At 31.4% G+C, this 24,694-nt stretch overlaps 4 protein-coding genes across 7 annotated transcripts; 3 read left to right on the top strand and 1 right to left on the bottom strand.

The window, feature by feature from the left end:
• Nucleotides 1-883: 883 nt before the first annotated feature.
• Nucleotides 884-12,074, top strand: LOC123674995 (vesicle-associated membrane protein 2). 4 transcript variants are annotated; one of them, XM_045610208.1, is made up of 6 exons: nucleotides 884-1,030; nucleotides 2,003-2,211; nucleotides 4,974-5,053; nucleotides 5,114-5,165; nucleotides 5,307-5,351; nucleotides 10,530-10,664. In XM_045610208.1, coding segments are annotated over exons 1-5 (354 nt in total). In that variant the 5' UTR covers nucleotides 884-1,028; the 3' UTR covers nucleotides 5,318-5,351; nucleotides 10,530-10,664. The 4 variants fall into 4 exon arrangements, with proteins under 4 accessions (XP_045466164.1, XP_045466163.1, XP_045466162.1 ...); XM_045610207.1 differs by lacking the exon at nucleotides 10,530-10,664 and adding an exon at nucleotides 5,741-6,064; XM_045610206.1 differs by lacking the exons at nucleotides 5,307-5,351; nucleotides 10,530-10,664 and adding an exon at nucleotides 5,741-6,059.
• On the top strand, nucleotides 2,512-4,499 carry LOC123674994 (ran GTPase-activating protein 1). The gene has a single exon (XM_045610204.1). The coding sequence runs from the start codon at nucleotides 2,676-2,678 to the stop codon at nucleotides 4,254-4,256; it is 1,581 nt and encodes a 526-aa protein (XP_045466160.1). The 5' UTR covers nucleotides 2,512-2,675; the 3' UTR covers nucleotides 4,257-4,499.
• Nucleotides 12,075-13,060: 986 nt separating the features above from the next.
• LOC123674992 (cullin-2) lies at nucleotides 13,061-20,185 on the top strand. Its single transcript, XM_045610202.1, has 11 exons — nucleotides 13,061-13,309; nucleotides 13,397-13,552; nucleotides 15,725-16,005; nucleotides 17,170-17,345; nucleotides 17,402-17,614; nucleotides 17,668-17,859; nucleotides 17,919-18,179; nucleotides 18,273-18,653; nucleotides 18,736-19,002; nucleotides 19,057-19,272; nucleotides 19,491-20,185. Exons 2-11 carry the CDS (start codon nucleotides 13,434-13,436, stop codon nucleotides 19,620-19,622), a joined length of 2,238 nt encoding a protein of 745 aa, XP_045466158.1. The 5' UTR covers nucleotides 13,061-13,309; nucleotides 13,397-13,433; the 3' UTR covers nucleotides 19,623-20,185.
• LOC123674993 (paired mesoderm homeobox protein 2-like) lies at nucleotides 19,826-23,451 on the bottom strand. The gene is made up of 4 exons (XM_045610203.1): nucleotides 22,598-23,451; nucleotides 20,910-21,006; nucleotides 20,643-20,854; nucleotides 19,826-20,583 (listed from the first exon to the last, which is right to left on the bottom strand). Exons 1-4 carry the CDS (start codon nucleotides 22,746-22,748, stop codon nucleotides 20,213-20,215), a joined length of 831 nt encoding a protein of 276 aa, XP_045466159.1. The 5' UTR covers nucleotides 22,749-23,451; the 3' UTR covers nucleotides 19,826-20,212.
• Between the last annotated feature and the right edge of the window lie 1,243 nt (nucleotides 23,452-24,694).

Below are 24,694 nucleotides of genomic sequence, written 5' to 3'. Positions count from 1 at the left end.
ATAATCACTGAATAATCATTGAATAATCTCTGAATAATCATTGAATAATCACTGAATAATCAACGAATAGTTGAATATTCATGAATAATCAAGCATGAATAGTTGTTTGAATGAATTATTCGAATAATCGAATAAATTTATGGATGAATATTCGAATACAAAAAGGCGAAAAAGTCCCAGCCCTAGTATCTAGCCTGAAAATCTCAAGCTCTTAGAATTTTCCTCCGACAGTTATCGTATTTACAGACACATTTTAGCTTTTTTTGATAAATTGTAGAATTAAAAAAATAATGAATGAAAGGATATTAAACAATATAAAATGCATACTGAATATACTGTTTTGGAAATTTATTTAATTTGTTTTCCAGCATTTTCGAACAAAAATAAATTTCTATGAGAAAAATATATTATTACATGCATAAACAAACTTCCAAGTCTAACGCATAAATCTAAATGGAAATTTCTCCTTAAACGCAAAGTGATTGATTCAGAAAAAAATTCATCCAATTATTCTGTATTTGGATACGATGTAGGCGGAAAACACCAAACTGCCAAGTTAACACTCCCACAAAATGTCAAGAGTCGTCTCCATAGTTACAGATAAACGTAAAAATTAGGGCAGACACAAAAGAACAGAACATCGAATATATTCCATGAAAAGCCCTTGCTCAAAAGGGATAATTTTAAAATAGTTAGATTCTATGTTTGCGACACCTTTCTTATATTTAATGAATGTACGCATCGAAACAGAATGATATCTGAAATCTTTAAATGTATCTAATATTACCATCAAATGTGGCAGCATCAACCACAGAACATTTGGTTCAATTTTTCGCACCGCCCAAAGTTCGTACTCTTCTATTTATTCATTAATGGAAACATCGCCACTGACCTACGTCAAAATCATATCCTTCTCTATGTCCTGCGCCTGCCTTATACAGCATTGTGACGTCACACACATCAATACGGGAGAATCAGCCATCGTTCGTTTGTGGACGGAGATTTTAGTTAAAAACATATTTTAGAAGATGTAAGTACAAATTTTCCAACAAGCTTTCATCCGACTAGACATGTAAATTGGAAAAAATATGAAAATTTTCGAAAACTAAGATTTCGTATTCAGTTCAAAGCGAGATATCGGAGTGACTCTTACTAAAGGGAGGTTTTTCCGAAGGGTTGAATTTGAGGCGTATTTTGGAAAGACTCTTGGAAATTATGTCGCTTGATTTTTTCAATTCCTGTTAGTCATTGATACATTTTTACATCTAACTGATCGAAATTGAATGTAAATTTGAGGAAGAATTGGATTAATTTTTTTCAAAAAAAAAACAAGATTTAATAGGTAGATCGGATATCATTGAAGTCACTTTTTTCTTAGTGCATTAAATTGAATTTCCTTAATCTGAATTAATTTATAAAGAAAATAAAATTGATTTTTGATTCAGCGCAAGCGCTTACTTATAGAAATTATTAGATATCTCATTCAAAGATAAATTTATGTCGTTTATGAAACCTATGAAAAAGTCCAGACAAATATATATTTATATGTAATTTTTCGAATAACCACAAAAAAAATTATTGAATTTACTTTATATACTTTTGAAAAGCATGCAATATAAGGGTGTTTCAACATGAAAAATTTATTCAGAATTGCTATTAGCCGGAAACGAAATAGTTAATTCTAGTTTTTCACTTCTTAGATTTAGTATTTTTCCTGAAAACTAAATTTTTCTTCATGCAACAAAAATTTTCTCTTCAAAAAGCACCGTATTATTAGAGGTCAGAAATAAAAATTATTATTATTATATTTTCTCTGAATTGAATTATCGTTCAATGGCAGTGATGGCTGATGCTTTGAAACTACAGAGCACTAAAATTTCTTCACTTGTTGATTTATATTGGAAAATTTATCTAAAATAACTGATAGCCTCTCTACTTCCATGTATGTTTGAATTTGGTAATATCCAATTAATACATTTTATGAAAAAATAATTTTTCCAAGGTCGGCGGGGGACTCGTTAGGAGCGCCAGCTGCAGGTGGGGGTGAAGATGGAATTGTTGGGGGCCCTAGAACACCTCAACAAGTGGCGGCCCAAAGAAGACTTCAACAGACCCAGGCCCAAGTTGATGAAGTTGTCGATATAATGAAAACCAACGTTGAGAAAGTTCTAGAACGAGATCAGAAGCTATCAGAACTCGACGATAGAGCAGGTGAGCAGTCTTTAAAATCATTATATCATTCGCACGATTGTGATCACATTTCTAATGTCAAATATATTTCATGCTCGTTATTCAATAGGTGGTTTTCAAATTCTAGTAATGTTGCTATATATCCGTTGAAATCTTGTCGATATAAAATAACCATATTTGAATTAAATAATGAGTGGAATTAGAAATCCCATTCAATGTGATCGTCAACGTAATTTTTTTCATTCGTAATAATTTTCTGTTCATTCTAAGAGACAGAACGGTTATTTCAGATTCTGATAAGAATTTTCTATGAGCACATTATCCCGCCGCCCAGTTTGAAATTTGGAGGTTAGAAAATAATCAATAACGTATGACAGCGTTCTCTAAGGTGTCCTAAAATTAATGTTTTCTTAGTAAATACCCAAGTAAACATCAGTTTCAACAAAAATTGTAATAGACTACCATTTCAAGATTAATCGTGAGCAATGGCAGCAAATGTGGATGAACTTGCAACCGTCTTTTCTTTAACTAAAGTAAGCGAATCGGGTATAAGCTTCGCAGGGAAATCTTTAAAACTTAACACAGAAGAAGATACCAAACAAGTTACAGATGCAATCGACAAATGTAAATCCTTACAATACTTGAATATGGAAGGAAACACTTTGGGTGTGGATGCAGCTAAAGCTATTGGAAAATCACTTGAAAAGCACCCCGAATTTAAAAGAGCTTTATGGAAAGACATGTTCACTGGTAGAATGAAAACAGAAATTCCCAAAGCTCTAGAATTCCTCGGTGATGGTCTAGTCAAAGCTGGTAGCCGTTTAACAGAGTTAGACATGAGTGACAATGCATTTGGTCCTATTGGAGTTGAAGGTTTGGCTGCATTACTACGTAGTGCTTCTTGTTTTGCCCTGGAAGAACTCAGATTGAACAACAATGGTTTAGGAATAACCGGAGGTAAACTACTAGCATCTGCATTAACAGACTGTTATAATCATAGTAAAAAGGAAGGAAAACCTCTCAAATTAAGGGTTTTCATAGCTGGTAGAAACAGATTAGAAAATGAAGGTGCTATAGCTCTTGCTGAAGTTTTCAAGATGATTGGAACACTGGAAGAAATAGCAATGCCTCAAAATGGAATTTATCACCCAGGTATTACAGCTTTATCAAAAGCATTCAATGATAATCAAAATCTGAAAATACTTAATCTCAACGACAACACAATTGGGCCTAAAGGAGCTGAAGCATTAGCTCAAGCCCTACCAAATCTACAAAATTTGAAAGAGATCAATTTTGGGGACTGTCTACTCAAAACAATCGGGGCAACAATTTTAGCCCAAGCATTAAAAGATAAACACCTAAATCTTGAACAATTGATGTTGGGTTTCAACGAGATAGGAAAAACTGGAGGAATTGCAGTAGCAAAATCTTTAGGTAACAAACCAAAGTTGAAAAATGTAATACTAGATGGAAATCAATTTGGAGATGAAGGTTGTGAAAAAATCAAAGAAGAATTTAAGAAAATTGGAAAATCTGAAGTACTAGGAAGTTTAGAAGAAGATGAAGGAGATGATAATGAAGAAGATGAAGATGAAGAAACCGAATCTGAAAGTGAAGCCACCAATGTAACCTTCGACCAATTCCTTCAAGACCCTAGTGATGAAAAATTTCTGAATTTGGGCCACGAAAGGAAAAATTTGATATTAAAAGAAGCAAAAAGAGGAAATGAGATAATATTAAAAGACTACATCAATGTTGTTATGAAGGTGTCATCCCTGTATGGAAGCAAAAAGGAAATGGTACGAAACTATGCGTTGGATGTTACTGAAAGCTTATATAAAGAACTTTTTACATGGGCTGCAACAAAACAGAACTCTCCATATGTTTTCAATGCCATCTTCGTGAATTTGGGCTTAATCAAATGTGAGGACAAAAGTTTCACGCCCACCTGGAACTGTAAAGCTTGCCAGAATGCTTTGAAAGCACTTAAAAATAACAATTGTGTACCACAGACAGTAAAGGACATATTGGATGTATTTTTTGCACACACTCAAAATGGGGTGTAAATAAATCTAAAAATTCATTAATTAGTTCTTGTTGATTTGGAAATATTTGTAACAAATTTGTTATTTATTTTGTTGGTATATTTGGTATAAATCACATTTGGCATAACTTTCAAAAAATGGACACCAAAGAATTTGAAAGTATTGTAACTTCAAACTTAATACTGTAACGACAATTAATTTGGATATAATGTATGCATGAATGTAGAAATTGAAGTATTTCTTCAATTAAAAATATAAAATTTACACCAATTTTTTTTTAATCTCCTCAATATCATATCTTCAATAAATCTTATATAATAATAATATAAATAATATAATAATAATATAAAAAAAATTGGTATTGCTAAATACTAGTGAAGAACTTATCAATTCTAAGGATATATTCAACTTGTTCTTTATTTCATGTAATTAATGAAAAATATGTGGCCATTCTTGTTAGATTTTATTTTTATACTATTACTATATACAATATTTGATTGTATATTGTGAGAAAATTATTAAATGATTTGAACAGATCACTATTCAGAACACTGATCAAACTTTAATTGGAAACAGGCTGTTTCACTGCCACTATAAGAGATGGCTAAGTTTCTAGTTCATATATCTCGAATATTTTTTTTTTTAATGTGTTCTTCACTTACTTTTCTGAAGTATCAAAATAATTCTTTTTGTGAATTAGTTAAAACTATAATCAAGACTAACTTAGATTTTTTTTAGATGCTCTGCAGCAAGGAGCATCGCAATTTGAACAACAAGCAGGCAGACTAAAAAGAAAATTCTGGTTGCAAAATTTGAAGGTAGGTTCACATCGAAATGAATATGATTCGATTTAAATCTTTTCTTCTTTTAAATTACAGATGATGATTATTATGGGGCTTATCGGTTTGGTGATCTTAGCTATTATTGTCAGTAAGTAATGAAAACATATCGATGTATATTATTCTTTAAGCATCCATGTTATTATATCTAAGAGTAACTTTTCTTCAAAACATACATTTTTATTTTATAACAATAATGATTCCTGAAAAATTTTCATGTTTTCTTCTATAGTGAACTTCTAAGGGGTGTTGCGCTACTATTATCGACGTAAATTGGGTAATTAAAAAAATACTAATTGGTGTTAAACCGCTTCCATGTCTGTCTTTCCTATTTAGATCTATTTTATGCATTGTTCTCCTTTAATTTGAAAAAATGTGAGACAAAGTGGAATGAAATCTGTTTTCTCAATTCAACAAAGTAGACAATATAATTAAAAAAACTGCATTATGTTTTTCGAAAAATATTCATGTTTCAATCTACTTTGTTAATAATAGTTTTCATTTTCTTTAAAATGTTTTTCATTCAGTTAAGTTAATTGCATGGTGTTACAAACTACGAATCTGTTCTATTTGTTTAGTTAATCGAGCTGAGTATGTTCTACTGCATGTTTTGTGGCCTCCTCTTTTTATATTTATACTTCTGAAATCGTCTAAAATTTCTTACAGCTGAGTCTCGCACTGGAAAAACCGGTAAAATAGGAGACTGATGGTATTTCAGTTAGAAATTATAATATATGACAAACCGACAAAAAGAATGGTAGCACTAGATCCTTTGAATATGTTTGTATTATATCTGTATTTAACAAATTTGTATTCAATTATTTGTACATGCGACTAAACTAAAAAAAGTCGTATATATTTCAAAATATTCATTCAAGTATCTTCAACCAGTATTGTAAATATTAAAAAAAAAAACAGTCAAATGCTACGGAAGTTGAGAACTAGAAAATCAGAAATATTAAAATAAAAGTATCATGATAATGTTTTTACATCATTCACAATACTCCTTTGGTTCAATCTACTTCATAAGGTAATGTTTTTTAATTTTTGCATGAAAATATACATAATGTAGGTATTTAATTAGTGTAGATAGTAATGCTTCCTTTTTTCTCATCATAATTTAACGCCAGTTTCGCAAGTATAGGTACATGTCATAATTCAAATGGTTTTTCTACGACAAAAAGGACAGACATGTTCCCCCTGCTTCGTGAACTCCATGTAAAATCAACGGATGGAAAATTAGATATCATTAGTTTTTTGAAAAACGTAGGTATATACGTATAAACGATAGATATCGAAACTTGGATGCCTTACAACCAACAGACTAGAAACCGATAATAAGCAATTTCCTTATGACAACTGCCCACCTATTTTTCATTATTTTTAGTTAGCAATTCCTAAAAATGGTACCTACGAGTTCAAAAATTCCAACTTTCCGAAGAAAAAGCAAAAGGGGAGAATTTACTGAAAAAGATAAATTATTAAGCAAATATTTTTTCATTGTTTCCGAGAAAAAATAAAATGTTGATTTTCATTGTTCAATTCACGCGGAAGTTATCGGTAAATAGTGGATTTAGATCACACTCCTTAGACAGAAAAGTCTTGTCGTAGAATCACACCATGGAATTATGATATAGCGATACTAATTATACACATAATAATTGAAGAACTTCTAAACCCTATACAGAACACATCTTAAATTGTTCAAAACTATTTGAACCAAATTTCAAACTGAATTTTTTACATTTCTTGAATCAAGAACTCTTGGAATATTAGAACGCTTAATAATATTATTTATTTCACAAAGAAAACAATTTTCACCACAGACACACGATTCGGACTACTAGCAAAGGTTAGTTTTACATTTTCGTTCTTTTTTGCATGTTTCCCTTCAATTTACTAAGGCTGCATTATTATACTTCACAAAAATAACTTTTCATTTTTCCATTTCTACTGAAAGACAGACAGGAATTAAAACTTTTATTTCCTAATTACAGCCTTCAAACTTCTGAAATTGAAATGTATTTTTATACTATTTCTTGATTAATTAGGACTCCCCACTGACGCACTCTATTATAGTATATCCAAAGTCACTTGAACTAGCCCATAAAAACGCTTGGCCATCAGATGTTTCTTCAAAGTGAATACTGCGATCCGCTAAATACCGGGGTGTTTTAAAACTATTGTTAGGCAATAATTCACTGGTCCCATATAGGACTTTCTGGAAAACCCTTGTATAATTGAAATCTTCTTGGCTTGCTCCAAGTGACTTTGTATATACTATAAAATCATGTGCTATCGCTATGTAGGTACTACCCAAAGACCCAAGTACTTAGTTCCACTGTGTGTTAATCTATGTTATAGCCAATGCATCTATGTATGCAACCTATTAGGCATATGTATTTAAGAGTACTGCTTAGCATTATTCAGATAAAGTAATCGAATCCAAATTATTCAATTTACTTATCTGGGTATACATAGACATAATATTTATGATCAACCTTGTATCAGCTCATTACAGTGGGCTATATGTATGTGCCTCTTTCTTTAATATTCATGTTCATTTCGAATCTTCAAGGATTCTAACCATGTAACACCAGTTATTAACATAATAATTTATGAAATTTTTTATGGATTTATTCGAAAAAATAATGTTTCTTTTTCTCTTTTCAATTAATCTCCTCGTCAAAAATTAGTAACAACAACGTATTAATCCATCTTTGTTTTCGTATTTAAGCGTATGTGTAATAATTTCATTTTTTTGAGCGCTCGTTCTTCTAATGGATCATGGATCACCCTATAATTTCTTCACAATATCTGTATTTTTCGAATTTTAGGCCGGGAAGGGTCTCAAACGATATGAGCCGTAAACACGATTAATAGCGAACGGAAAGAACTAAAACATTTAAATTTCCAGTGTCAGTTCGTATCCCGAATGCTGCGGTTCGGTTTGTTAAAGGACCAAATTCAACTATGGGTTCCGTAAATATGACCTATGATGCATAGAAATCCTGGTGACCCTGGTGTGTACTTATGCCCGGATGGCACACACAGCGTTTATATTTGACATTTCTCACGATTTTCGACTCTCGTGACAATCTTCTATACTAGGAATAGCCGTATTTCATTATATTCCACTCATATAATAATAATAAATATTTATTATACCCAACAGGAGAGTTCCCAATTAGAGGGTACAAATAAATAAGCATTTCATAAATAAGAAAAAGACATCCCAGAAATTTAAACTCAAAATTTTCTACAACTATGAAAATTAAGTACAATACTATAACTATAAAAACACATCAAAACTTAGCTTATTAGAACTCTCACAAAACCGATACACAGTATGTTGGTCCAAGGGGTAGGTAGGCCAAACGCCAGCGGATGTCTGGTTACCACTCTCGGCACCAGGATGTTGACTCGGGAAAGCAGGAAAGGGCAGTCTATTCTTCCGCTAAGGAGCTTCCGTGCGAATCTTGCGCACTGTGTGGTCTGACGTGTAAGGAAAATTGAAATTCCCATTACCTCCATGATACCCGAAAGATCAGCACCACGTTCAGGATACCTCCCCGTCCTCCTGAACATGATATACTTAAGAAATTTCCTCTGGGTTCGCTCAACCGGAGTGAGATGAGTTGATTGGAAACTATATCAAATTAGCATATTCCAACTTACTAACAACAAGCGAGAAGTAAACGCTTCTGAGAGCAGACAAATCATCAAACTCCCTAAAGCTTCTGAAGAGGAATCCCAATAACCTACAAGAAGAGGCACATATCTCTTCAATGTGTGGGACAAAACTCAAATCGCTGTCAAATAGCACTCCCAGGTAACGAAAGCGGCTTCCAGTAGCAATCAGGTGGTCTCCAATATGATAATTAAAAGTGAGCGGCTGCATTTTTCTCGTGTAAGTAACTTTAAAGCACTCTTTCAAATTCAAAATAATCCCATTCCGCAAGCGCCATCCGTGGACAAACTCCAGACCAGATTGAAGACGCAAAACATCAGCAGTTCGACATATTCTCAAATAAAGCTTCAAATCATCCGCATAGGCCAAAGCCCTGCAACTAAGAGAGCACAGAAGATCGTTTATAAAGATGACAAACAATAATGGACCTAGACTAGATCCTTGAGGAACCCCAGTTTTGAGCTCATACTCGTAAGATTTGAAGCCATTATAAAATACATAATTCATCCTGCCCCTCAGATAAGAACGCATTAGAAACAGAAAAGAAGAAGCTAAGCCAAATGATCCAAGTTTCCTCAAAAGCAATACGACCTGAATTGTAATTTCTTGTGAAAGTTTGTAGTGTCTCAAATCATTATTTCATTTTTAAACGCCGCCAGACAGATATTCGAACAATTCTGAATAGCGCCACTTTACAGAACTGTGGTAAGTTTTCACCAAAGCAACAGGTGGACTATCTCAAAAAGTCTGAAACAAAATCGAATCAGTGAACACACCAGGTTTTCTATGCATCTCAGTACTGGGCTCGCAGATTACGTATAATATCCGTAATCTGGGAACTGGCACTACTATACGCACCACTTCGAGCAACCTTTACTAAGCAATTTAAAAAAATTTTGAAACTGAATTCCCGGCAGATAATCTGAAGAAAAATTAATGAAGCTCATAATAATTAAGTTTAAATTTGGACTTGTAGTAAGGAGAATTGACCATTATTGGGTACCTACGTACATTTTGGCAAGATTATAGCCCGTCGTTCCTCTGAAACCATCGCGCAAAAACACCGCTAAAAAAACTCTTTGGAACAATAGGGTCGTGAAATCATTCATCATTATATTCCGGTTAACTCATTTTATTGTAGATATATAAAAATTCAACGAATCTAGCGAATATTTGCTGAGAGAATAAAATGCTTTAACTTCCGTGTCATTATGCATGTTGCTGGTAATATGATTTTCAACAGGATTTCCTGATATTTTTTAACTGATCACTAAGTGTGTGTTCACCGAATAAATGAGAAAAACTAGATAGGTATTGTTCTAAATTTTGCTCAACTTTTTCTCTTTCCAAACGTCAAATTTGTTCTAAATTTTAGTCGATAGAAAATAGAATACATAAATTCAAGGAGTCTTATTATGAGAACCGTCTTGAAGTGATTCCTAAAATATTTTCGTAGAACAGTTAGTATTAAAAATTGATTTCTTTATTTTGAAATGGGAGGCAACAAATAGGATACCCAATACCTAAGTTCCTACATAACCCAATTATTTTGTTGATAACATACTGATGAGTAGTTATTGCAAGAAAGATCATGTTAGTTGACTGCAATAAATGTCACATATTACCTATTCAGAAATAAATTGAATAATAACTTCACAAAAATCGAAACCCATTATTTGTGTTGAAAAAAAAATTCGAAATCGAAAGGCCTTTTCAATTTTTGCGAAAAAGTTGAGAACCGCTGACTAATACTTTTGATTTCAGTGAAATTTATGCCAGAGGAAAAGCCCCCAAATCCATACGGGCAGTACTACCCTCCAATACCTCCACAGCCGCCAATGCCACCACAGACTTCGCAAGGGTCAGGCACACCTGCTCCACAAACCGGTTAAATCTAGTCATTTTCATATCACAGACACCTAAAAGAAATTTCTTTTTCTTCTCGATCATAGTTTTATTAGATATTTTGGAGAGAATGTTGAGCGAAATTAAATTAATCGAAAAATAAACAAGGTTTTTGAAAATATGATGAAAACCCGACGAAACTATAAAACCAAATTGACCCGACTACTACAACTGATAACTGTAGTAGGAAGAAGTTTTTGATTTTGAATAGTAACTCAATATTTTCTCCTGGATTCAACGACTAAGTTTTTTTGTTGGAAACAGAGACCTATAACGAGATAAAAAATGCTAGGACTTCAAAGTCCAAATGAACCTAACCTATATATTTCGAGAGAAATATATTGAAACAGATATCTGTTCTCTGGTATCCACTCGATATTTAGTCGATTAAAAAAATACACGTAATTCGATCTAGTCAAAATTTCCATTTTCAACAATACAATAAAAAGAAAACCCCATAATAATATCGATTATTGAGTATTTTCATTTGATAATGATAAACGAAACTTTTGATGTTAGAAATAAATCTAAAAAATAGTTATCCTAGATAACAAACTTTTCACTAGATACTGTTATATGCAAATCTAAATTGAAACTTTCTAAATTCTACCGTAAAACGAGAACTTGTTACTCCTCAAAAAACTACATCAACTTGTAAAAATGAGATTTGTGTGAATACATTTGTGTAAAATAATTCAATATGTAAATACAATTGACAGATCTTCAAGCATATAATGAAATTGTGAAGATATTATATAGATTAGGAAATATTTGGATGAAAATTCACATGTGTTATAGCATCATATACAAGGCAAGAAAAAACAAGTGTTGGTAGTTAAAAATAACAGAAACACCAAAATTTACGATGTAGTAACTGAAGCGAATTATTCAACTTGCTTTGTATATGTAGCAAGAATATTCGATGTCTTATTGCGTTTAAAGTATATAAATATATTATATTTATTGAAAGACAATGAAAAAGGTAGACATCCATACCGCCTACCCTCTAAATTCAACAAGCTTTATGGTAGAAATTCTTCTATGAAGCACTTTCATCTGTCTATAAAGCTTGATTTAAATGAATAGGTACTGTAAAAGATGGAAATAGAAAAGGTAAATAGTGGTTAGAACTAGAAATTGATGGAATGAAAATCTAGAATATAAGAGGAATGGAGAAAAGTTCTTCAAGATGACTATAGCAAAAAAAAAATCTAAATATTTGATTCTATTGGAAAATTTATTGTCGTTGCTCTATTTTATCAGTTGCAATCTAGTAACCGGAGTTTTTACCGTAGATTTCGCATACTATATTGAATGTAAAAGATACTCAATTTATTATTTCTATTGCATATTTGTTTATTACAAGGAGTATATCGAAATTGAATAAAAATATCAAAAATCTAAGCTAATATTTTTTTATCATTAATATCACTCTCTTATTGCTATGGCAAAATGTTATTTCTTGAACGACAAAAAATTAATTCAAAACTAAAGTTTTTTACATGGAATCGATATTTTTCGATTCAGGTTGGTAGCTTTATATGGTGCTGATGTAAATTACTCGGAATTATCCAAGAAAAATCAAACCATATGCAGTTATTCAAATAGTGAACTCAATACGCTCTATATTAGCACAGATTACTAGTCTGTGATATTAGTGATGACGTCACACACCGCCATTGTCGGTTCTTCTGTCAGTGTTCGGAATCCAAAGAAAACAAATTGTCATTCAAATTAGTACGTTGTCGTTGATTAATGCCAGTAAGTTCGAACTTGAAGTTCAACTAATAAACACGTCTTTTTACAAAATCTGAAGAATGATACAGGATTCAAACTTATACTGGTATTAACCTCGTTCCTTCTGTCTATCAATTAATACTGAAATCGTTCCTCAAATACTGTTATTAATGAAAATAAGCTAATTCCTTCAACGACACCGTACTAATTTGAATAACAATTTATTTGTTTGGATTCCGAACACTGACAGGAGGACAAAAAATGGCGATGTGTGACGTCACACTAATAGAGCGTATAGATAACTAAAGAAAACAATTGTTCTCTGCGAAAACTCCACTCAGTTCACTGTGTTCAAACCACAAAAATTATTTTTTAATTATTTTATTGTTTTTTTAGCAGCTTTCGCTAGACTGACTATAATTCATCACAATAAAGTGAGAGGGTATATCGATCGTGTAGAAGAGCTTTAAATGATCAACAAACCTGTTTAATAAGTATTCTTCAATAATATCGAACGTCTAGGGATTGCTTTTGAATAGTTGAAAATTGAAAATCAGTTTTTCTGATTTGGAAGATCCGATGAAGATAGTTCGAATGTAACGACGCGATCATCGAATTTATCCAATAACCCATTAAATGTCAGAATCAACCAGAGAATACAATAATATTTTCGAAGATTTCGTTTCGAGTACGTAGGTTAATTTACTGTCTAATGTCTACATCATTCTTTTCATCGTTTATTTAACAACAATTTCAAGAAAACAAAAAAACCCGCTTTCAGTCCGAAAAATTAAGAAACAACGATAAGGTGGATAATAGTTGAATTCCAAAGTTTTAATGAAAATTTTTGGTATTGAAGTCAAGGCCAATTTGCCCAAAAATTGCGAACCTAAAATCCAAATGTAAGTGCAAAGACTATTTTTAAACATATACAGGTTGGGAATGATATATTTTTGAGGACGTTCATTAATAAATATTTTTATTTTTAGAATCTGCAGTGTCACTAGGTGTTAGGTAAAAATTAAAATGTCACTGAAACCAAGAAAAGTAGATTTTGTAGCTACTTGGGAGGCAATTAAGGAGACAATAAAAGGGGTGATCAGCTTGAAACATGTTCCACGAAGTGTTTGGAATGATAGATTTTCGTAAGTATTTGTTTATATATTATTGAATTTGTAAATGTGTTGATGTATACAAATTTTGAATTATTTGGTACACATCAGAGCAGAAATATGTTTTCTTTTAAAATAGAATGGAACTGTATTCTTAATTATATTCTTGTAAATCTTCAATAATTCCATGATATTCTATTTAATTTTCAATAAACTTCTCATATTCCATACTGAAACAAATAATGATATCTTTGTATATATCACAATATTGATAAAATAACCAATATGCAATTACAAAAATGCCTATTTATTGGTCCTAATAAATGCAAAAGAATGATATTATTTATATGATCTCATTGAAAAAAAGGTATTATTATTTTCCACAAATTAGGTTTGGAATTATAAAGTAAAAACAAATTATGATCAAACATTTAATTCAAAGGTGATATTATAAAAATGGGAAGTATTTCCAATTGAACTTATTACTTTTAATAAATATTCAGACTAACTATTACTCATGCTAATTTTGATATTCGAATATCCATTTAATGAATGATAAATTAATTACCTGAAATAAATACTGTCCCCGTTAGAAATAAGGCTGTATAGTCTAAAGTTATATTTTTAAGATAATGACAAACATTTAGCCTATTCACAGGGAATCATTGTGTTAATAATTAGTTGAAAAGGCTGATTTTTTCTCAACTTTTCGGTGTTTTAGCTTTGTATGTAATAAATGCGACGTTCTTGCTTCCCTAAACGATGATTTCTTAACTATATGGCCTGTTTCAATCCACTTTTAAATATCTTCAAAATAATTATAGGATAGTTATACTTAATACATCTAATCCATACTTCGTAGGAAGGTAGAAAATAAGGAAATCAATCTACCAAACTTCGAAACTAAAAATCACCAAAAATTGACTTAATGGCCTTCTTTCTACCAACGGCAGATTACACAAGAGATTAAATAAAATATGCAATAAATAATTGTTCTACAATATCATGATGGCAGATTATGCCTTCGAATTCATCTCATTTCTCTAGATGAACTGTTGAAACCTTTTGGTTTTTGTGGAATTTTTTTTTTGCACAATTAAAAAATAATGAAGATGTAAAGAACTGTCATTGTATTCCCCTCAATGCAATAAAAATGTTTCTGAAAAAATAAATTAAATATGAGCCTGTAAGGATATTATTATGCTTGAAAGGTGCAACAGGTTTCATATATTTTAATTCAAAGATTACTTTGATGGCCACTTTTGTTCTGTGAAGACTTTAACCATATGAAAATGGTTAACTATGTGTAAACTGAAAAGGATTTCATACCTGTACTTGGAAGATCTCTCATTTCTCTTCTAATTTTTGATATTTGATTTCTTCAAATATTTGATATATATCGTGGTTTTTAATTTATTGTATCGGAGCTAGAAGAGTTTGGAGTAATGTTCGTTAAAAATTGAGTTATTCTGTTTTCAATGAAAGAATTTGAAATCTCTTGACAAGATCTTTTAACAAATTTTCACAATTTATAACCAGATTATTGATTTTACTGGTTTCAATTGCGTCATATTCAAAATTTTTGACAATGATGTATTAGTTAAAGATTCAACTTCATTGTCATTGATATCAAATTTTTGATAATGATGTATTAGTTTAATTTTCAACAAATTGTTATCCCATAAAATGAATGTATATTGTTCACGATCTAGTACTATCAATGAGATAAAGCAAACAAATTTTATACCAAATTTAATGGAAATAGCTCCTATGATTTAGGAGAAAGGCTCTGGACATATAATTTGTTTTCCATATTTGGATTCTAACCATTCGAAAATGTAAACTGAAAATTTTTCAAGAGAGTTGTTTTGTTTTTCGATCTATTCCGAAGGTTTATTATTGTTTTTGCGTATGTTTTTAGTGTAAAACATTTTTTAGTACAAACATATTCAGGGTTCCATATAAAATATTAAGTCCATTCAAAAGGATTAATAATATTAGTCTGATTTACATCTTCAGTATCATGCTCAATGCTATTATGGTTATTCAGTTTCCACTTTTACTTTAATTTTCATCAAGTACAACCAGTTTTGACTGTTGAATAATTTAAGTGTCAATGGAAATTTGATAATAGCTTGTTTCTTGTTCATAATGAAAATGATAGAACCATTTATATAAGATATTTAACCTAATTTTCTGTTGTAGAGATGTTTATGCACTATGTGTGGCTCATCCGGAACCAATGGCTGATAGATTATATCAGGAAACGAAAAGATACCTGATAGATCATGTAACCTTACTCCTCCAGAAGGTTCAGAATGATGGAGAGGAAAATTTAATCAAGAACTACCACCATTATTGGTCTCATTATTCTGTAGGTAGCCAATATTTGCACAGCTTGTATTTATATTTGAACCAGCAACATATTCGTACCCACAAAATGTCAGATGCTGAAATTATATATGGCAGTTCTGATTCTTCAGGAGGTAATTATAAAAAATTTTCTATTGAGAACTCATATAAGCACAATCAAATGATTTCTAAAGTTAATATGTATAATCATTTGAAAAAATGTAATCTTGTTATTCAAAAAGAGTCCTATGTTCTGCTTTGGAATGATTTTAAATGAAATTTCATGTCATCTAAAAAAATTTCTAGACAGTTAGTTCAATTGTAAGTCGCCCAATATCATTTACCTTAAAGGTTGATTCACAGTTCACACACATCAGTCACGCCACAGTTCATCAGTCACAGTTCAGAATCTAAACTGCCGCTGGCCAGTCTCAGTCAGAGTAGCAGCTATATTTACATATACCTATCACGTTATTTTGACTGTATTCAGTAATGTTTCATCAAGTGTTTTTTGTGCCTTATTGTACTCAGATATATTTTCAGATAGAAAATGTGTCTATGAGGCATGGATAATAAGAGAAGCAGAAGGAGAGTTTATCGCATTATTTGAAGAATTGATTGGTGATGAAACAAGGTTTTTGCAGAATGAACGCGAGCTGTTATAACTTAATGTATAAAAGCGGGAATTACAAAAATTCATTCTTTCATTGAACATTCACTACTTTCAAAATTCAAATCATTAGTCTCATTCTGCATCTTTTGGATATAATTATCCTAATTTGATGTTTCAATTGGTGAATATTGCCTAGATATTAAATACAAAGAATTTAAAGCTGAAAAAAAATTAAGAATTTATCGTCTGTCAAAACAATAAAATATTGTTCAGAAGAAATCATCTGCTTGATGTTTAGTGCAGTGATACTGATTGTTCTGATTCATGAATGGCCGGCTCAATGTAGACAAGGCCACTTTCAATCAAGCATTTTCTTTATGATTGAGACTTCTCGAGACTGATGGAATGGGAACGACCTTTAAGGCTCCTACAAACCAACGCACCTGAGTCTGGATCGTACTACTTCCCTATAGATTGATAACTTGATAATCGGAAATAACGATTATCAATTGATAATTATTATGTTGTTGACACATTTTGTTTCCCGTTTCAACTCCAAAAATCATTAACGAATTACCTCGCAGCTTTCCAAAAATCTGGAACGCTTAAAAGAATCAAAGATTTTATTATTTTCATTTTAATTATTCCATCCTCATCAAAAATATTGAAATGTAATTTTCCGTAGGGGAACAGATGGAAATAGGTGAGCTGGCTCTGGAAATATGGCAGTCTCGAATGATTTTACCAATAGGTCAAAAACTAGTAGATCTCTTATTAGAAGCAATAGATGCTGATAGGGCTCAAAAAACACTTCCTGTCAGCATAGAGGCTATCCGAGGTACCATTTTGAGTTTTGTAGAGGTGAGATAAATAGTAAATGATACTAACAAAGTTGGAAATCGATTTCGAAATTGTAGGTGCAAGGTTATAAAAAAAAAGCCCCGCTTCAGTTATATCAAGAATTGTTTGAAGAACTGTTCCTAACTGCTAGCGGTGAACATTTTAAGCAAGACGCATCTAGACTACTGCAAGAAAGAGACGTCAGTTTGTATATGGAAAAGGTTAAGCTAAAGCTCGAGGAAGAAATGTTCAGGGCTAGGAGATTCTTACATAGCAGTTCTCTGCCTAAGGTAAAGTGATTTGATTGGCACTAGTTCCAAAAGGTTTTTATATTTTGTCACAGGTTGCCCACACTTGTGAAGCTCACATGGTAGAAGAACACTTAGAATTTATTTATAGTGAATGTATGAACATGGTTCAAGCTGAAAGAAAAAAAGACCTCTCAAACATGTATGATTTATTGAAGAGTGTTCAAGATGCCATTCAAGTTCCTGTTGAGACTGTTTTAGAGCATATTAAGACACAAGGATTGAATGTGAGTAACTGGGTTTTTATTTATTACATGCACTCAATAAATCTCTCAATTTTGCATAGGCCATTGGCAATCTTCAGGGAGAAAATATTCACATCAATTTTGTTGAAAATTTGTTAAATGTGCATAGCAGATATAAACTGCTCATTCAGGAAGTGTTTAAATCAGACCAGAATTTCATGGGTGCTTTGGATAAGGCTTGTAGTTATGTTATAAATCACAGACCTAATGGTGGAAAGAGCCCTTGTCGTAGTCCAGAATTACTGGCTAAGTATTGTGATACTCTGTTGAAAAAATCTAGTAAAGGTGTTAGTGAATTTGAGGTTAGTAAATTTATGCCATATTTAAATCAAGTTATGCCTGTTAGTAACCACTTTTTTTTATTCTTTATTTTTTAACTATTCTATAAATTTCAGGTTGAAGAGAAGTTGTCACAGAGTATAATAATATTTAAGTATATTGATGACAAGGATGTGTTCCAAAAGTTCTATTCTAGAATGCTAGCAAAACGTCTCATACACCAACAAACGCAGAGCATGGACGCTGAGGAGACAATGATAAATAGATTAAAACAAGCCTGTGGTTATGAGTTTACAAGTAAATTACACAGAATGTTCACTGATATGTCTGTCAGTGCAGATCTTAACAATAAGTTCCAAGTCTATTTGAAAGAGGATAATATTGATCTTGGTATTAACTTTAGTATTTATGTCCTCCAAGCTGGTGCCTGGCCACTGGGTCAAGCAGTTGTTACACCTTTTGCTGTGCCTCAGCAACTAGAGAAAAGCGTACAGATGGTGAGTTAGATTAGAGCAAACATTAGAAAAAGATTTGTATCAGTTGAAACGATTACTTTTACATATACTAAAAAAATTTCAGTTTGAAGCATTCTACCATAACAGATTTAATGGAAGGAAATTGACTTGGCTTCATCATCTATGTCAGGCTGAATTACGATTAGGTTATCTTAAGAAATCATATGTTGTCACTGTGCAAACTTTCCAAATGGCTATTTTACTGCTTTTCGAAAATACAAATACTTTAACTTGCAAAGAGATAAGAGATACGTTACAATTGAATGTGGAACATTTTCAAAGACATGCAATAAGTTTAGTAGAATCAAAACTATTAGTGGCAGACACAGAGGTGAGTTAGATCAACTATAATTGATGTTCCATTCAATTCTTTATTTTTTTTAAGGAGCTGACAGAGGCTACAGTTCTGTGTTTGAATATGGATTATTCGAATAAAAGAACAAAGTTTAGGATAACTGCTGCTGTACAGAAAGAATCTCCACAAGAGGTGGAACAAACTTTAAATTCTGTTGAAGAGGATAGAAAAATGTACCTACAAGCTGCTATTGTTAGGATAATGAAAGCTAGGAAAGTTTTGAAACATAATGCTTTAATACAAGAGGTAAGTACAAATTGTGAAATGATGATGATATTAAATTTGCTTGGAAATATTCTGAGATCATAGTTTTTAGAGCCGGTATTTTCACATGTGAATAAATAAATTTATTCCAAAAGTGCAGGTTTTATACAAAGATAAAAACTGCGCTGTAGAAAGAACCAGTCTTTAATATATTGATATTTTGTTAATCTTGAATCTAATCCATTTTTGATTTCCCATAGGTTTATGCCCAGTCGAAAACCTCATTTGCTCCAAGTGTTCAACTTATAAAGAAATGTATTGAATCTCTAATAGACAAGCAATATATTGAAAGAACTGCACACTCCAGCGAAGAGTATAGTTATGTAGCATAATTCTAGACGATTTGTCTGTGAGTAAATATAGTTATTTTTTATGAACGATTTCGATTAATTTATTTTTGTACTGCATTTCTCGTGAAACTGATGAAACAACATGAGTACTTTGTAGTTATATAACTTTGGGTTTTCCCCCAAATTGTTTAGATTATATAATTTTGTTATTTATTGTTTTACTAATAAATCAAATAAATGACTTAGTTTCATCATTCAATTGAATGTTTCAAGGACGGATGATTCAGGGAAGTTACTAAAATATGTTAATGAAATTTATTTTTATGTTCATAGAAAAACAAAATCAGGTACAGAAACTAGACCTGTTTGTAAGATCTGAAATTTATAAGAAAATTCGCAAGAGCAAATCTGAATGAGTATTACTATTATAATTCAATCAATAATTTCTGAAATTGATATCTTATATGATGATAACGCTCCTGAACAATTCAAATTGACATAAAGATTTTTGTGTCTATAATCAACAATTCCAATAGATTTTTTGAAGAAATGTTAAAATTAATACTTTTGTAAATAAATATGAATATTAAATTTATATTATTTCACTAGTGCTGTTTTTGTCATCCCCAATTTCAATCATTCCGCATATGTCTAGGAGGTTTCAAAGTCAATAGCTCAGGATCAATGGAAATATCACAATGATTATCTGACATGACAACTCCCAAATCGTCTTGCAATAACATGGAATCTTCCATTATTTCTGCATGGTGTAAAGAATTTGTTATTCTGTCAGCAATCAGCATGGTTTCTTGTAATCTGTCTTGCAGTTGGGGTTCCATCTGACAATTTTCATTGGCGGTATTATGGTCCTCCATTGGTATCGAAGAATTATTTGAAAAAGGCATAACATGCGGCCAGTCTAGACCCAAAAACATGTTGGAAGATGCGGGCTGATCACAGGTTGGCATGAAATTAAGGAGAGGACTTCCTACTGGAGAGGAAGCTGAAAGAATTGTGCATTTGTGATTACAGGTGTCCCAAATTTTGGACCCTATTACTTACATATATTCAAGTTTTGCTGCAAATCAACTCCCTTACTTATTATTTTCTCATTTTTTCTCCATTTTGCTCTTCTGTTTTGAAACCACACTTGCACTCTAGCTTCCGTTAAATCGATTCTCATTGCTAATTCTTCACGAAAAAATACGTCAGGATAATGGGTCTTGTGAAAAGCTCTTTCCAATTCTTCCAGTTGGAAATTGGTGAAAGTAGTTCTGGAAAAGTTTTTTTGTGCAAAACCACAACAATTTCATTTGTGTTTTTATCTACCTATATCGTCGTTGCTTTCTTTTGGAAGTAGAGGATATACCTGGAGGTGAATTTGTTTCATCATTAGAGTTGTAGCTTTGCAGATGATCTGCAAAACCTGCAAATGAAAATCAACTTTTTATGATAGAATCACCTAAGACAATATAAGGAATGTCATTAAATTATAAAATTCCTGCAATAATCTATAAACATTCAAGAAAAATCCTCGACATAAGAAGTCTTATATTGCAAACTGTGATAACTACAATAGTATCTTCGGCTGGCATTTAATCTTGTAAGTACTGATCAATAAATCTAATTATTGTAAAGAAGGAATATTTCAATTTGATTATATTTATCTTTCCCCTTAATTTAATAGCCAGAGATGATAATTGAATTTGAGTTTTAATTCAATTTGAAAGTCTCAACCTTTTATTTAGCCATTTTTAATCAGTCATCGGGTTCATCTACAATCCAAATGTTATACCTACACTTTGTTATGGTTCTTAAAAAGTTTTAGTGATTTTAGTGAAAGTTTTCATTCTTTAGCTTTATATGAAATTAACGTGATAGAGTACGCTTCATAGGTTATAAGATAATGGACTTGGAATTTTTTACAGGAGATAATTTGATTTATAATGAAAAAAAATTGTTTCGTAATTGAAACTGTTTGATATTTAGAACATGAAATGTTTAACGTCTTTGAATAATATTTGCATTCTTCATTACCATACTATATGAAGTTTCTAGTTAAATTTGGTTGAGAAATAATATTGATATTTCAAAATAATTAATTGAGAAGAAGATGCTTAAACTGTGCTTTTTATAACATGAAATTCACAATTTATTTCAAGAAAGGTATATATAAAATTTATTCCATTTCACTAAAAATTTGAAAGGTGTATTGGATTTTACACGTTGGAAATTCATTTGAATCGAAGTTGAATTACAGTAATTCTTTTTCCACTTTTTAATTATATAAATAACAATTGTAGTACTGTGAGATTGTAACTATACATTTACAAACAGATAATTGGTTCATTCTAATAATATCTCATTAGAACTCTCTGTAGATATTCAACTTATTCCTTAAAATGAAATTTTCCTTGCATTTCGAGTTAAATAAATACTTCTAGATATATATTATATGTATATACCTATTTCAAAAAAGTAATTTTATATTCACTAAATTATCAATCCTTCTGTAATAAAATGTTGCAAGTTAAACAGTTAACAGATCACAAATAATATGATTTGTTGAAAAGAACATCTAGAATAATAATAATCATCTTTATTGGGCGAAATAAGTTCACCTTACGCTACTCTTTCTTTCGAACTTACCTAACAATTAAGTATATACACTTTTTGTCTACAGAAAAATTTCAGATATAATAACAAGACTTTCTTATTTAGAGATTTTTCAATTGCATATCAGTGTCGGTAATAATAGTGTGGTTTAAATGCGTTGTTATCGGGCACCCCATCTTGTAATACATCTATTTATTATTGTGTCAAGTAAATAATTCGTACCTAACGAAAAGAACATAATCTTTTGAATGTCAACCGAGTGATTTTCAACTTTTACAATAAATTATTCGTTTTTTTTCATCATTAAATATCGAGCGATATTATTGATTTCATTTCCAAACATTGAAAAAAATGTTTCTGTCGGTTATTTTCATGCGAATGCCCGATATACATACACTTACCGTATTTATCCTGTGCATTATTAGAGTCTTTCTCACTGGAAGTTAAACTGTTAAGTAAACCATGTATAGAATATGATGCAGAATCCTGAATGCTATCGATTGCATCATTCAAATCTCTTGTATTTGAATCGTTAATAGCATCATTGTCCATTTTCAGAGATTGTAAAAAATAAAACACTACAACCAAATATAACGTTGAAGTCAAAAGAGTTATCAATAATGACGACTTTGCGTTTCAATTTTTTTCATTCCACTGTGAAATAGAGAAACCTATGAACAGTCCGCGTTTCTAAATAAACTAGGTAATCTGTTATAGGGCTTCTAAGATGTGTGGATAATTCATAGCTTTTCTTCGGGAACATCAATAAATCAATTTATTTTACGCGTATACAGTGCGTTATTGTATCGAAAAATATGAATGTTCAATGTTTTTTTTAATCCTGATTCTTCGCTAAGTTATAGACTTGGCTATGAGAACTTTCAGAAGCTGAGATAGAATTTCATCTAGTGGGGAAACATGTAGAATAAATTTTCATTATTTTTTAAACGAAAATTTACTACTACTATACTTTTATCTACATTTATAAAATGTAGAAAAAAATTAGGGAAGCACTCCCGTGAAGGCAGGAGCTTTTCATCATGGGCGATATTTCAAAGCTTGAAATAAACAAACACAATTAAATTGGAATACTAATTGCTTCGCTTTTGATAAAGTCTAAATACGAAACATTGGCTTATTAGTCCCAATTAATCGCCTGATTTCAATGGTCCTAAACCCTGTAATTTAAACTTATAAAAAATTACTAATTGACCAATTGGAAATTTAACACTCGCCTTTTTTATCTTTTGTGAACTTTGGTGGAATTCTCTGGATCCCTTGTTGATAACAGAAACAGACTATATAAGTCTGATATACAGGGTGTTTCCTAATCGAATGTCAATATTCATGGGGGAGATTTTTGGGCCCATTTTAAGAAAAAAACTTCATATGAACATATGTCCTAGTTGTTTTTCCTTTTGAGATATAGGGTGGTAAAATGTTCAAAAATAATTCATTTATAATTGATATCTACAATACCACTTCAGATATTTTAATGAAATTTGTCATACATGTACCTACTATGAATGAAGAATCATATTTTAATGTATCACTTTTTTTTTAATTTTCCACCAGTGGCGTTCGTACGTAATTTGACCTGCCTATTTTGGCAGACATTGAGATGGTACGTCACAAATTTTTCCTGAGATAAAAATTATTTTTGAAATTCCCAATCATTTCTTACCAAAGTTGATCACTTGACTTTTTTCAATCCGCCGATGAACGGTTTTCGCTTTGAAGAAATAAAAACCGTTTCTGTGCATGATCATAACAATATCGTTAATACATACATATGACAATATATGCAGAGACATACGTAGATTTTATTTTTTTAGATGAAACCCGTGTGTTGGACTGAAAAAATTCAAGAGATCAAATTTGCTCATAATACCGCCATTTTTGGTTCTCCAGTCGGTGTTCGGAATCCAAACAAATAAATTGTCATTCAAATTAGTACGTTGTCGTTGAAGGAATTGGCATATTTTCATAAATATTAAGAGCATTTGAGTAACGATTTCAGTATTAATTGATAGACAGGTTAATACCAGTAAGTTTGTATCCTGTATCATTCCCCAGATTTTGTAAAAAGCTGTGTTTATTAGTTGAACTCCAAGTTCGAACTTACTGGCATTAGTCTCGTGCCTTCTGTCTATCAATTAATAGAGAAAAATCGTTCCTTAAATAATATTATTTATCAAAATAAGTCAATTTCTTCAACGACAACGTACTAATTTGAATGACAATTTGTTTGTTTGGATCCGAACACTGACAGGAGAACTAAAATGGCGGTGTGTGACGTCATCACTAATAGATGATCCTATACCAGCCATACTCAACGTGCGGCCCTTTGGCCCTTTTTATGCGGCTCGAGCCATGGCATAGTCAAATATTACAATTTACACAGTAGAATCACAAATAAGGTTTCAAAATTACGCAAAAATAACGGTATCAATATTTACTCATTTACTTTTGTTTTCTCCCTTATTGCGCACACACAG

Source organism: Harmonia axyridis, chromosome 3 (genome assembly GCF_914767665.1).
Source record: "Harmonia axyridis chromosome 3, icHarAxyr1.1, whole genome shotgun sequence".
NCBI lineage: Eukaryota > Metazoa > Arthropoda > Insecta > Coleoptera > Coccinellidae > Harmonia > Harmonia axyridis.
Note: the sequence above shows the minus strand (reverse complement) of the source record. Positions and strands in the feature narration are given on the sequence as shown.

Excerpts from the sequence above, each read along its gene's own strand:
- LOC123674993 (XM_045610203.1), bottom strand. The coding sequence starts at position 22,748 with ATGGACAATGATGCTATTAACGATTCAAATACAAGAGATTTGAATGAT. Across the intron at positions 21,007-22,597 it reads TAATGCACAGGATAAATACG|GTTTTGCAGATCATCTGCAA; the intron begins GTAAGTGTATGT and ends TTTCATTTGCAG. Across the intron at positions 20,855-20,909 it reads AGAAAGCAACGACGATATAG|AACTACTTTCACCAATTTCC; the intron begins GTAGATAAAAAC and ends AAACTTTTCCAG.
- LOC123674995 (XM_045610205.1), top strand. Across the intron at positions 5,054-5,113 it reads TCTGGTTGCAAAATTTGAAG|ATGATGATTATTATGGGGCT; the intron begins GTAGGTTCACAT and ends TTTAAATTACAG. Across the intron at positions 5,166-10,529 it reads GATCTTAGCTATTATTGTCA|TGAAATTTATGCCAGAGGAA; the intron begins GTAAGTAATGAA and ends TTTTGATTTCAG.
- LOC123674994 (XM_045610204.1), top strand. The coding sequence starts at position 2,676 with ATGGCAGCAAATGTGGATGAACTTGCAACCGTCTTTTCTTTAACTAAA.
- LOC123674992 (XM_045610202.1), top strand. The coding sequence starts at position 13,434 with ATGTCACTGAAACCAAGAAAAGTAGATTTTGTAGCTACTTGGGAGGCA. Across the intron at positions 17,615-17,667 it reads ATAGCAGTTCTCTGCCTAAG|GTTGCCCACACTTGTGAAGC; the intron begins GTAAAGTGATTT and ends ATTTTGTCACAG. Across the intron at positions 19,273-19,490 it reads ATAATGCTTTAATACAAGAG|GTTTATGCCCAGTCGAAAAC; the intron begins GTAAGTACAAAT and ends GATTTCCCATAG.